At 38.4% G+C, this 14692-nt stretch overlaps 1 protein-coding gene across 1 annotated transcript in view; it reads left to right on the plus strand.

The window, feature by feature from the left end:
- The first annotated feature begins 14370 nt into the window (after positions 1-14370).
- The window catches only part of LOC104168635 (leucine-rich repeat-containing protein 4C-like), a 2422-nt gene continuing 2100 nt past the window's right edge, over positions 14371-14692 (plus strand). The window contains 1 exon segment of the mRNA XM_009709291.1: positions 14371-14691. Within this exon segment, the coding sequence (XP_009707593.1) occupies positions 14371-14691 (321 nt within the window).

Genomic DNA, 14692 nt, shown 5'->3' on the forward strand with positions numbered 1-14692 from the left:
TAGTTCTCAGGCAGAGAGATCTGGACATATTCGCACTTTTGTCATTCAACTGTATTTTTGATGCGGTCAGGCTGGAGCAATAGTTGGAATTTAAAAATTCAGAAAATATTTCCCCGATAGGAAACAAATAGTTTCCAGATTATATTTTTCCCATAGTAACTCTGTGTCTTTCAATGTACAAAATGAAAAAAGAACAACCTGAATTCAGTGCTTGGGCTTTTATTAGTAATGTTCTCTTTTTTTTTTTGTAAGTATTTGTTACCATAAGGTATGACAGCTGCTTTAAAGCTGCATTGAGTGCGTCTGTACAACTTGCAGTGACTATACTATAGGTATATCCCTAGCATGGAATATTTCATCTGTAAAAGGTTAAGATTTTACAAAATTGTAAGAAACTGAAAGCCTTTCACAATGGCAGATGTTGGACATCCTTAATAATAGGTGGCACCACTGCTGTCTGCGATAACTATATTTGTATTGCCATACAAGTCAGCATAGTAATGGAAAGAAAGCTTTACTGCAAACGGGCATATTTATATGCCTGAATAAGATCAAGTATCAAATTTTATTCTGCTTTGCACAGATAGTTTTCAAATTTGTTTTGAACCTTGGTTTCACTCTCTTGCTATACGTTTTTAAAGTAGCAGAGTAATTTCTTGGAAACTTTTAAGAAGCCAATATGTTAATATCTTGACATTTTAAAATACTACGTTACTTCTGTTTCATAGCACGCTTTCACACGCATGAACTCTGTCTTTTTAGCTGTCTGAGTTTCTACTTTTCCTTTTATGTTATGCCAAAGTTTTAATTAAATGAAAATTAAATTTCCATCTCCCTGAAAACTATCCTAGAAGAATAGCATCAAAGCCCTAGTGCTTACCTCAGCAATAATCTGCAGTTGGCTCTGTATAGCAAATTCTTATTGACATATGAGATGGAGTCCTGACTCCACTGAAATTAAAGGCAAAACTCCCATTGGTTTCTGTAGGAGTCAGTTTTTATTCCTGATGTTCTCTCATGGATCTAGTTAAAAATGGAAGTCTGTGGTGGGCTCGTGAACGTAGAATACTGTATCAGCACTTCAGAGTCTGAACAGCTGAACAAGCAGGCCGCACCACCGATACTGGGCATTGTATCCTGTTGACTAACTTGAAGCAGATCAACGGCACTTCGGTGAAAATGATCATTTGCTAAAGAAGTATATGCCAACTTTCCTGGATCTGACGTGAATTTCATATTGATGTAGTAATACTTTCAATTCGGCCAGTGGTTTCAGTAAGCAGGCTATACGCAGCCTACATAGAGAAGGTATTCCATCACATGAATGTGTATTTATCAGTTTTAAACCCATGTCTAAGTGAAAATATGAAGTAATCTATTATTTTTCTCTGTAAGACTTATCACAGTGTAAAGTTTCAGAGAGATAATGTCTGCTCTATCTTTATCATTTATGATTCTTGGATTTATAGACGGTGTGGACAGAAAAACTCGTATTTTACCTCTGTTTCTTGCAAACTCCTTTGGAGCCTTTGATTTTCACCAAGCTACCTTCAAAGCTTTCTTTGTTAATGATAACTTTTCCAGGCAAATCTACATTATCAGTTCTTGAATCAGTCCATATATTCTGCACAGATGTGCACTGTGTTTTGGATGCCTGAGGAAAACACATTGGGATGGATGATACAGGATTGTGCTAGTGCCTTATTGCAGCCCATATAGAAACAGAATGCTTCAGTATTAACAAGTTACTCCAGAATTAAACATTTGAATAAAATTAAAACAGGTTAAAGTAAAAGTGCATAATTATTTTTGTTTGCAATGTTCAAAGTAGATGACACAGTTATAAAATTTGACTTGTGTCTCTTTGATTTGCTTCCAGTGCTTGACTAAGCTGTCAAGAGAAAGGATGTTTTTTACCTGTTAAGGTAACATTCAAATGTAGTCTTATATACATGTGTGACCCTATGACTATGCTCTATAGAAACGTATTTGGGGGTTAATGTGCTTATTATTGGAATTTAGTAATTTAAACATAAGTAACTAGTCACTTTAGAGTGAAACTGGATTTGGAGCATACTGTCTTTCAAAAGTACTGCGGTCCATGAAACATCATCAGTCCCTTAGTAGGTCAGACACAGATGTTTGTGGCAGAAGGACTGACACCTGAGAGGAGATGGTTATTGTAAATGGGAAAGGTGAAGTTCATGTTATCCTGGACTGGTGCAGTGGTGCCAGAAGATATTTTGCCTAGTTGCATGTGAAACAGTTATGAACCTCTTAACTATTAGCCTCTTCCCTTTCCTTCTTCAGCTAGTGAGGATAGTTCCCTGAATGTGAACTGTTGTTCTTTTTCAAGTGATCTTCCTGGTTGGATAGCCCCAATTGATAATGAAATTGAAAAGTCACATTTTGCCATTCGTACAGTTCTATGGCAGGAATTTCTTTTAGGTTCTTTTAAACATTTGTATTTAAAAATCAGTTTAAGGCTTGCCAAGACCCTGTCTGACATGAGGCTTATATGAAAGCTTTCCTGCGGCCAAGGATCAGAAGATCATAGTACATATATTGGAGGGCCTTACCAAGAGGAAGCTTTGAGAACAGTTTACAGGGAAAAGGTGACAGTAGGTCCCCAGGAGTCCCTGTCCATTCCCATTGTAGGAAGGAGTGGACTGTGTCCCAGGGGATCCATACCGGTATCTTTGACATGTTCTCTGGGTAGAAGAGAGGAACGTTTTTCGTGAGATGTCCAATGAGTTTCAAGAAGGAATAGCACAACAAACATCATAAATTGTAATTTCAAACTTACAACGTATTTCTTCAAACTTGCCATCTATCGTATCAAGAGCTTGCGGCAGATAATACCTACCAAACCAGAGCAGCATTTCAATACAGTCCTGTAGGAGAATGAATAAGACAAAGAATACGTAGATGAAATGACAAATTTAGGGTGTTTAATGCGTTTCTGGAAGGTGCATGAATACTATGATAAGAAAAATAATAAAGCAAACTGTAGAATAGGACAGAACATCTTCTAACATTCAATCAAACTTAGTTTTAAGTGTCATGGCGTGTTGGTCTTCCAAAACTTGATGATCACACTCTTCAGTATGTACATAAAGTCCACGTTCTGGTGGAAATGTGGTTCAGGAGTTCTAGGTCCCTGTCCTGTCTCTGCTGCTGACACCTTTCATTATAGCATATCCACTTGGACTCTTGTGGACTGCTGTGAGCAAGATTAGTCCATGCTCCACTCAGATTTCTACACAAAGACTCTATCTTTGTGCTTTTAGGACCAGGCTGGAGCAGTGCTGTGAGGCACATTAGCTTTGGGTCAGCAACAAGCTAAAGGTTGCTACATGGCTGTCATTTGGAGCAGCACACAGTGCATCTAGTCAGCATGGAATGTGAAGCTCATGTTTGCAAAGTATCATGTAGGTACGTGCTAAATTTTGCGAACCGATTTAACCCATTGTTGCCTCAGTTTCTTCAGCCATAAACTAGAATAATATTACCTAGCTCCTTTCCAGAGGCCTTGCAAAGATCTGTTTATGTTTGATGTCTTATTAAGGCGATCCAACCAAGGATGGGTTGTTGGCAAAACTCCCATTGTGTGCAAAGGGCCCTGGGGCCCCTACGTTCGTGCAACTCCCAACAACAGAAGTCTCAGGTCAAAGTTTGTTGTTCAGATCCGGGAAAATACTTGTAAGTAGTTGTTATAGTCCCCCTGAGTCATCACATAGTTTCACTCTTAATTTTATTTCACTAGCTGCCTCCTAAATTGAACCGAAACCTTTTCCCGCTTGTAATATTTAAAGGTGTACGAATACTGTATGCAAGAGCACCTGTGACCTATTCATTGCCCAGCAGTGATAGATCTGGTAATAATGTGCTTGCTATTCTGGCTGTGCTGCACTTCGGTAACACCTAGGGTTTAATTGAAATACACCCTGACCTTGCTTTTGTTCATGAGGCATACAATGGACATAATTACTATGAATCTACTGAGGGATATTATGGCAAAATGTCATATGACTAATTTTGGCTTCTCACACCCTTTTGGAAAAAAAAAAAAAAACCAAACAAATCACAAATCTCAGTAAAAACCAATGTGCTGCAGTTTCATAGAAGTCCTAAAACAAGTAATTTTCCAAAAAATTAACTTCTTACATTTCTCTGTACCTATTTTTTCTCTCAAAACACTATCACAGTATGATAATTGCATTGCCCCTAACAGTTTCATATTCCTTCATAATTAAATAAACAGCTTGTAAATTGCAGACCACAAAATGCCTGTGTTCCACTCTTACCTTAAGGGGTTTCCATAGTTACCGAGGACAAGAAGTTTAACCATCATTTGCCAGACTCGAGGCTATTTGCAGCCTTAACTTTTTATCTCATGTCTCTCTTTCTCTTTGTCTCTTTGTTTATTAACAGAATGAGGGAGTAATTTGGACTCAGTTAGCCACTACAAATGCAATGATGCAAAATGGACTCCGGTGCTTTAGTGTGTTATTAGCTGGGTATGTTTCTCCCAGAAGGTGTTTCAGAATAATGCATACTAGCAATATAGCCTATAGTTACCAAGGTTATGAAATACCTGTCAAGCACTTCTCCAACTCAACAGCAGATAAGTCAGACCTTAAGAAAGGAAAACACCTTTCTTGACACAGCATTAGGGCATAGAAGTATTTAGGCAGATACCTATTTTAATTCATACCCCAAAAAAGCATTGGTGCAGATTTTGCACGGCTGCTTTAATATAATTCCCTTTCATCCCTCAGTCTCCTCTGTTTTACATAGTACAAAATGCATTTGGAAAAACTGCACTTGTTAAGGCACAAATTTGATTTTTTTACAACACTGAAATAGACAGTCCTCTGATTTGCTCATCTGAAAATAATCTTAAAATCTTTCTGAATGACTTCAAATTTTACCAGAGCATCTCTGTTGCCAAAGTATAGAATCTACTACTAATCCACAACTGCATTATATGGTCATCAAACCGAAATATTTCTGTCCTCTAGTTTGTATTATCTGCTGAGGTCAAGAGCTCAGCAAGGCTCGAAGGGTGATTTGTGTGGGTAACAAGAATATTCAGCATTAGCACATTCAGCAGATGAATGCACATACTGTAATTTAGGAAAAAATGTTTGGGGCTTTAAGAACTAGACTCCAGTTTTCTAAGATTAGGATGAAACTTTCGTAAGGGCAAGTATGTACTCTAATTGCCAATTCTTTTTGTTGCTCTTCATTGTGCTGGCTACATTTGTATATGCATTCTTAGACTATGTGGTGTTCTGATCTGACGTTTCCTATGTCTTTTTTATAGTTTGTGAGTAGGGAGAAAGTGTTCTTAGACTATGCGGTGTTCTGATCTGACGTTTCCTATGTTTTTTTTATAGTTTGTGAGTAGGGAGAAAGTTTGGAAGGCATCAGGGCTAACAGCTTCGATTCCGTCAGCCTTGCACTCTTTTGCCTTTGCATCTTCTAAAAGACACAACATGATAATATTTCATATACTTAACCTGCAGATTTTTGCCTGTTAGTTTGAAATCCTGTAGTATGTTGTTGAAAAGGATGTTCATTCATACAGTTTAATGCTTCCCTGTAAAAAAAATTGATAATATTCTACCAGACCAAAACTAGCTTATTTGAAATGAAGTATCACTGTAGTACCTTTGAACAGATGTTGTCTTAAATCACTACTAGTCTGCTAAAACCAAAGAAATACTACAGTGTTTTAAAATAACAACCCCAGTGTGACAGGAGTGAAAATTGCATTGTTTTGGAGCAGTGCTTTAGAACATCATATAATTTTTTATTAAGAGTAGTTTTATACTAATTTTGTTGTGGTTCACTGATGCCTTGTGAATGGAGATCTGGGATTTTGCCTTGATAATAAACCGAAAAGGGATTAGGAAAGCTTTCTTTCATAGTTATAGACATAGTGCGGTTTAATTGTTGCTCACTGAGGTATTTCTGGCATAAGATAGTGAAATCCTGAAGGTGCTTATATGACTTCCCTTTATATCATGGTTGGCACGTGACAGGTATTGAGATGCTGCTGTAATTAAGAGATTTTTCTTACCAGGGCTATTGTAAAATTTCTTCTGTACAGTTGCCTGTTTCCCACTACATAAACATCTGTCCAGAAAAATACAGAAAATGAAACAAACAAAAAGGATTCAGAGAAACTGTGTTTTATCAACTGAATTAGTGAAGTGAGAAGAGCAAAATGGGGCTTGAGTAACCCAAGGGATCAGTGATGAGGTAGAAAACCTTTTTACCTTTACGTAATTGGTTTGAATCAAGCCCAAGTCAATACTGAATAAAAGTTCCTAATGTCTACATGGGGTCTCAAGAAAATGAATCCAAATTAACTTTGAAAAAGGACTAGCTAAACTACATTACATTCTTTTATGGACACTCTTAATTGAAATTACAGTGGCCTTGATTCAATTTAGCTTAAATTAAATTCTAAATAAGAGTGTCCACACAAAGATTTAATGCGATATAATTAACCCACTTTAAAAGTTAATTCCAATTAAATTTCTAAAATGTTTCTGGGTGGACTAGTACCAAGCTGTATTGTGGTGGCTTTTATGAAAGAATTTAAGTCAGTTGATCGTGAATCGTTCATAGGTTGCTCCTATTCATACTACTGTAAGCAGTCTGAACAGAGAGATTAGGACTGGTTTGTCCTCTTCACCCTTTGGGTGCCATCCAGGGAAAGGTCAATAAAGAAGCCAAATAATTCCTCTTCATAAAACCAAGTATGTCCTAAAGAAATATACATTGCATATTGTCTGATGTTTCCTATGATTTTCCTATAGATGTTGTGAGTTGTGCTGAGGATACAAAGTGCAAATAGCACTTGGGTGTAAAAGAATATTTATAAATAAAGAAACATACCAGACTGATTTAGTTTAAAACACTGTGAAATCTCTTAATTTCCAGCTAAAAAGCAAATATTCTTGCCAGGACCAATGCACACTAAAATTCTTATTTTTCAAATGTCTATTTCATGTTCATTTCTGTTACCTGAAGTTAAGGACAAAATCTTAAACCTTAGGAGGACATGAGAGAGGAAACATGAAATCATGCTGAAAAATGAGGAGTGTGAAATGAAGCTGTTTTCTCTATAACAAAATGAAAGAAAAGAAGAAAAAGGCAGACTGGGTCAAACTCATCCTTGATTGAACTCCCCTGAAATCAATGGTGATTCAGGAGGATTGAATGTGTCCAATCACATTTAGGTCTTTCAGGTCAGTGTCTTAGTGATTCAGCTGAGTCTTAAAAGGCTTGCAGAAGAGAACTGGGAAATATCTATGGTACAGCAATATCCACTCTGCCTCCTACCCTTCCATGCTTCAAGGGGCCATAGAAAATCCCAACTCTGTCCCAGAGCAAAAGAGTGAAACGTGCAAAGAGGAGAATAATTTGATTGTGAGCGTTTTGATTTACCTGGTCTCAGGAGTAATCAGTTTGCATTGCAGGGCTGCCTAGCTAGCCCTCTTTGGCCTCCACTGTATTTAACTAAAAATAAAATAAAACCCAAATAGATAAAAGCTGCTGGGCTTTGAAACCTCCCAGGTTTTTAGGCATTATTGCAATGGCTCCCTAAACTGCTGTTGAGACTTTTAAAGTCCTATAGCAGTGAAAAGGGAAAACTGATTTTTAAGAATGGAGGAAAAGATACACAGCTATATAGCTGCAGCGATGGATAGTCATTGTAAAACAGCTTGTTTAAAAAAAACCCCAAACACCTCATCAACCAATCCATGAGAAAAATTAAAAAATAAGATTAGGAAGAGAAAGATATGACACCTACTGTAACCCAGTTTACTGGTTTTGCATGATGATTACTGTAATGCTCTGTTAAGAACGTAGCATGTGCTCCTTTGTTGGTGGCAAAGACGTTCAATGGAGAACAAGAATGGTGTCACTGTACTGAACATGGGCAGGGAACAGCACGCGAAGCGTTTGTACTTCTCTTGAACTGAAAAGTGTAGTCCTCGGGGGTTCAGCCAGGTGGAAAGGAATTTGAGGACAGAAAAGGGGGGGGGAGCGGGAGGGTATGGTAAGTGAAACCCTAGCAATGTGGTTCCATCAACCCAACCCTTCCCAGCCATATGGGCACAGACATCTGAGGCTGCAGGAGCATTTGCAGAGCAGATGTTGGTAAAGGATTTCTGACCCCGGCGGAGCTCCCTGCCGCAGTTCAGTCTCTGTTCTGGGATGAGGGTTTACCCTCACGTGTTTCAGTCTTTCGTGGAGCTAAAACATATTGTGTGCTTGTCTCCTGGTATCTACACTGAAATTCCCTTGGCTTCCTCTGCTGGCATTGCTGCCGAAAGGGGATCAGTCTCAGGCCCTGAGAGCATTCAGAGTTCCTGAAAAGAGAGTCAAAAGAGTCACTTCTACATACGGTCATCCTGGGATTTAGACCTATTTTTATTGCTGTACTCCATGCTTCGTTCCATACAGAAAATATTTTCAATTCTCTGGTGCTGATACTACCGAAATAAACTTCCCAGCATAATTAGCTGCTTCACGCACCTAGCTCCTCTTCATATGTTTGGAAATCTGCCATTGAATTTGCAACTGTAGAATGGCTTGTTTACTAAAAAATGCAGATAACTTTGCAAAGGGTTTTTCTCTCGAAAACCTCTTTAAAAGGATACACAACTGTGCTGTATAAAGTGAAGGAAAGGTGCATTTTCTGATTGCATCCACATATTTGTCAAGTTGTAAGAAGTGATCTGAATGCTTCTCATCCTGAAATTGTCTGGCACATGGCTGAGGGAGAGTTGTGCTGGTTTAACTGTGCTTTAGTTGAGTTTTAACTGTGATGTACTTGTGATGATTTAATTTTACTGTGATAGTTTCATCACCTGAGAGCTGATAAACTGTCTGTATTTTCGATGCAGTGACATACAGCATCACATCTCATTTTTTAATGGCAGATGGAGAGCACCAACCAAAGTGCGTTAGATCATACTGTATCATAAACCATATATTGGGATAAAGCCATGGCTTTTGCACTGCATCGCTCCACTGCTGAGACAGTTATTCATAGACCCACAGACTAGACAGAAAACTAAGCGTGAGTTGCCAACAGCAACTAAACTGCAAGTGATCCAGCTAAGGGTCACTGGAGCTTGGGAAAATATCTTTGCCACCTGCCATACCTCATTAGGCAGATCTTTGGGAATGGTGTAGAAGTTCTCTTTTGTAATCAAAGCCCACCTTTACAGGAAAATCCTTCAGAGATCAGAGTGGGTATAGTCACAGTCACTCTCTCTTGGTAAAGTAACAAAGAGAGATCAAAACGCATCAGGCCAAAGACCTAATTACAAAAAAAAAGATAGAAAAACAAATCGTGGGTTCCATTACAATGCCCATAAGGAAGACATCTCTACATAGAGGTTTGGAAAAGTTACCTTTCGATAGCATGACTACTGCATCCTTCAAGCTGTCCCTAAGGAAAGCTGCACTGTGCATATCTGCAGAGGTAGATTAGCTTTGTCATGCCTTGCTTCATCTTCTGCATTGGATCTTAAGAGGGCAATGCTTTTCGCTCAAAGGAAAATGTGTAGTACATCGAGACTAAGTATCAGATAAGCTATGGAGAGGAGAACATGCATATCAAATGTCAATTTGAAAGAAAGTTATTTTTTTTTTGAGTTCTGTGGAAATAGGAAAAAAACCAAGTAACTCTCCATATATGTATATGTATGTCTCCGTGGCCATAAAGAGAATATACATCACTGTACTAAAATGACAGATGATATATGTTTTGGTAATTAGAGCAATGCCACAGACAGACTTAAGGTCATGTTTGGAAACACATTTAATAATTGTGCAGTGTCTGGGGAACTGACTGTGCCATAAGGAAATTCTTAGCGTTTTCCACTACTTTTTAAATCTCTACAGCAGAGGGCACTAGTGTTATTGAAGTGACCATAGAGTTGATATTTTGGTACTGGGAAAATGAAGGGAAAAAGATGAATCGCTTCGAAGACAAAGAGTTGTCAACAAAGACTAAAGAAGCTGGTTGATGGTCTGTGTTCCATGTGTGGATTTATAAAGCTAAACCTTCATGTGTCTCTAGCATAATAGGCAGATATTGAATAGCAAATTATTCTAGTACAGAGTTCCAGATGGGTCTTTATGTAAAGTCCATTAAAATATTTCCATAATGTTCTTCAAGGCTTTAAATGAATTTTCCACTGCGTTTTTGTGCTGGCTGATTTTTTTCCAGGGTATTTACGATTTAAAATTACCCTGATGTGAAATGACTGCACCAAGACTTCCCGAATACTTCAGCTCTGAACTGTGGGAAACCACCGGTAGAAAAGAAAGGACATTTTTAATACATTCCTATTGCCACTAAGAATCTCACTGCAGTATGTTAGCCTCACGCAAAGCTCACCAGTTGGAAGTGAGGACTTGCAAGGCGTTGCCTAGCATATTTTCTGCTGGTCATGGGAGCTTTTTTGAGTCATCAGCTCCCCTATACTTTAGCAGCACCAAGCCCAATTAGTGTGGTCCTATGCTAAATACTGCCTTGTGCTTCCTGTGTTAGCAAAGAAGATGGGGCAAAGGGGGGGAGGGGGAATTTTAGCAATGTAAATAAATCAAGAGTTAAATCAAATAGTGGCTACAAAAGCTAAGATTTGCGCTCTCACTACCTCCCAGAGAACATTCCAGAGGAATGACGGTATCAAGCTTCTGTACTTACATATTCAACAAGATACAGCTTAGACACAGAAGAATCAAACACACCAACACATGTGAAAACATATCGAGAACTTTCCATCCGCATCTCACAAAATGGTGATCCTGTCTTCAAAATTATACCCTCAGAGCAGCTAATAAGTAGTCAGTGACCAAGCTTGTATTTGAAGTGTACGCAGATTTGGATTTTGCAGAAACCTGAGGGTTGCAGAATTCCCTGAGGGTCTTTGATAGATCATAGTTCTGAGGCGTGTGTTTGATTGAGACATCCCTAACATAGGACTGGGGAAAAAGGTAAACAGAAAAGCCAAGGGCAATTTTGGCCTTCAGCACAAGGAAAGAGCAGCTCTATGTGACTCCACGTACTCCACTCATTGTTTGAGTCAATAACCAAAAATGGGAGGAATATAGGGAATTTATTTTAAGAAGATAAAACAAAAGCATTTCTTGTAAAAATCTTTCTGTAACTGAGACATGGGAACATTTTGTTTTGTGTTGAACAATTTTTGCTAATCAGTCTCATGACTGGATAATTTATTTGTTATAATGAAGTCTTGTATTCAAGTAAAATGTTGTTATCTTTTTTTCTACCCATGAAGCATATGTGTAGTGATGGAAAGGGAAGATTTGCTGGATAAAGGAGGAGGTGAAGGGAATGGTGGGAGCTACCATCAGGTGCAAGAAGTTGGAGCAGGAGTGAAGTGCCTTGGAGTGCTTGCAGCCTGGTTTGTCATCATCAGTTTTATGGAGGCTGGCAAAGAAGCGACTGAAGGGAGTTTATGCATACACTGGCTGATGTTGAGGGCACTTGCTGTCTCATGACCTTTCTCATTTTTCCTATAGTTTCTTGTTCTACAAATCCTGTTGTTTTCCTGGTCCTTCATGGTATCTAGGATACAAGAATGAGAGCCGAAAGTGGCAAAAATAAAGGCAGAGAAACCTTACGGCACTCTGAAACTGAACCTAGCAGGCTGAGTTCTCATCTCGGTTCCAGCAAAGACAATAACACTGCACCGCACCAGTGGTTTGGTGTGTTTGTGTATCTGTTTTATTACTTGTTAATGGAATTCATTGTTCAGTCCAAGCCCATAGGGGATAAGTTTTAGAAGAATTTAAAAAATGAGAAAGGAAAGGAAAGACAAATCTGCTGAATAAAAAAACCAACCAGTCACCAAAAAAAAAAAAAAAAGCTAATACAATCACATTCACTGCACTGCACCAGTGGTTTGGTGTGTTTGTGTATCTGTTTTATTACTTGTTAATGGAATTCATTGTTCAGTCCAAGCCCATAGGGGATAAGTTTTAGAAGAATTTAAAAAATGAGAAAGGAAAGGAAAGACAAATCTGCTGAATAAAAAAACCAACCAGTCACCAAAAAAAAAAAAAAAAGCTAATACAATCACATTAATTATCACAGAAGATTGTTACTTACTATTCAACAGCAAAATTCATGGATCACAGAACTTAACTAAGGACCCTGAAATTGATATTAGACTCATTGATATAATTCTTTTGACCACAATGGGCAGATTCTTCTTCATGACAGTGTAAGAAACCTGGGAAACAGGTCCTTTTCACCCTTTTTTTGCAGATAGTTTTACTATAGTTGGATTTTTGATGTTAGGAAACTTGAATTTTAGTGATGAGTTTGTGTTTCTACATATATTGTGTTCAGCACCACCAAAGAGACTTTGTAAACCTGCAGTGAATTAGGAGGCATTTCTTCACAGAAAGGGTCGTTAGGCATTAGACAGGAATGGGCTGCGCAGGGAGGTGGTGGAGTCCCGATCCCTGGAGGTGGTTAAGAAAAGACTGGAAGTGGCACTTAGTGCCATGGTCTGGTTGACATGGTGGTGTTAGGGCAAAGGTTGGACTCGATGATCGCAGAGGTCTCTTCCAACCAAATCAATTCTGTGATTCTGTGCAGGTGTGTACAGCAGCCACCCCTCATCTAGTCTAGTACGTTCTCCTCAACCCATGAAGCCAATGTTCAAAAGTACAGTTGCTGCAGAGGGAAGGGATGGAGGGGTGCAAGGAGTAACATCTAGCGCTACAGCCACAGGGTTCTCCAGAGTCATATGACAGAAGCATAAGCCACAGAGAGGGAAGATGAGTGACTTGCTCAAGGTTGCAAAACACATTAGTTGCATGAATCTTTCATAACAAGAATGATGTTTTATAAATAGCACTTACAGAGCAGATCAAACAAACAGATACAGCCCAGACTTTCTAATTCCCATTCACAGGTTTTTAGTCATTATACTGGCTTTCTCTGCAGTAAATTATTAAAAGTGAGATGAGAAGACTTGCTAGCTCTGAACCATTATAACAAGTTTTTAAAAAATGCAGAAATGAATTTTCAAAAACACATTGTCTGAATATGTAATTAGAAAAAAAGTCTTTCGTTAAATGAATTGCTGTGAGATGCAAGCTAATGTATTTTTTTCCTGTATTTTTTTTAAAGAAAGATAGCTTTTCTTACTTGAAATGAAACAAGTCGGAGCCTGGAGTAGAAAACCGTTGCCTGATAGTATTTTGTTTTACTGAACACATATATTATGCATCTGGGTACTCTAGGTTATAAATATGCTTTAAGCTTGCTGTAATTTATAAGACTTCACTTTTGGCTGATTTATAGGAAATGTCATTAATCTCTACAAGAGAGGGACCTTGCACTGAGCAGCAGATTGGAAATGAACTGAGGGCTGGGGGCTTTAAGAACTACCACAAATGAATCAGTACTGAAATTCTTAAAATGGTAATGATCATTTGTAGTGCAAAGGTCTTTTTTCCCCTTACAGTAAGATCTGTAGGATTTTGTTAGAGGTGCCAATGAAACTGCCAACCCTGAAGCTACAGAGATATTTTTCAGCATTTAAATGGCTATTCTTATTTCTGTGTTCAACATACATTTACTGATGAGTGTTTCTCTGCTGCTGGTGCCAAACAAAAGAATTGAGGAGGAAATATCATGAAATTGGATGATGCTGTTTAACGGTAGGGAAGAACTGATGCTCAGCATGTTGCTTTTGTATTTATTTTTTTTTTATTTGAAATAGGCAAGATCTTGCCCTGACATTTACATGACCTGCTACATTCTGTATTAAAGGCTTTACTTCTAGTTCAACTCTGATGCAGGAATCACATTTGTATAGACAAAGATTTTCACTCACAGAAAACATTATCTGTTGTCTTGTTTTATAATGTGTCAAGAAGGTTAACACCGTGAATATTCTGATGATTCTTATCTTACTCATTTTTGCCTTTTGAGGCCCTTGTCACTTCTTTCAACTCTCCCCCTGAGTTAGAACATTTCTTTTAGGTATCCGTGGTGGTTGAACTTGTTATCTGCCATCCAGCTACATGTGTTATACCTTGGGATGAGCAGGAAAGGCTAGTGATATACAGCTGATATACATAGCTGTACAGGAAACAAAATATTAAAATTTCTATAGCTATTCTTGCTACAGAGTTTCAAGAAGTTGGTAGAGTTGACCAAAAGGACTTGAGAAGTCTTTGTTTAGAGAGCACACTTAGATATTTGAGATTAATTTAATGTTCTCCTTCTCCCTTCTTTCTTTCTTTCAGGCTGTTCAAACTCCAGAAGGACCAACACCAAATAAATTATGAATGTTGAACAAGATGACCTTACATCCACAGCAGATAATGATAGGTCCTAGGTTTAACAGGGCCCTATTTGACCCCCTGCTTGTGGTGCTGTTGGCTCTTCAGCTTCTTGTGGTGGCTGGTCTAGTGAGGGCTCAAACTTGCCCTTCTGTCTGCTCCTGCAGCAACCAGTTCAGTAAAGTGATTTGTGTACGAAAAAATCTGAGAGACGTGCCTGACGGCATCTCCACCAACACCCGGTTACTCAATCTCCATGAGAACCAGATCCAAGTCATTAAGGTTAATAGCTTCAAGCATCTGAGGCACCTAGAAATCCTGCAGCTCA

The sequence above is a fragment of the Cariama cristata genome, unplaced genomic scaffold (genome assembly GCF_000690535.1).
Source record: "Cariama cristata isolate BGI_N322 unplaced genomic scaffold, ASM69053v1 scaffold3201, whole genome shotgun sequence".
Taxonomy (NCBI): Eukaryota; Metazoa; Chordata; class Aves; order Cariamiformes; family Cariamidae; genus Cariama; species Cariama cristata.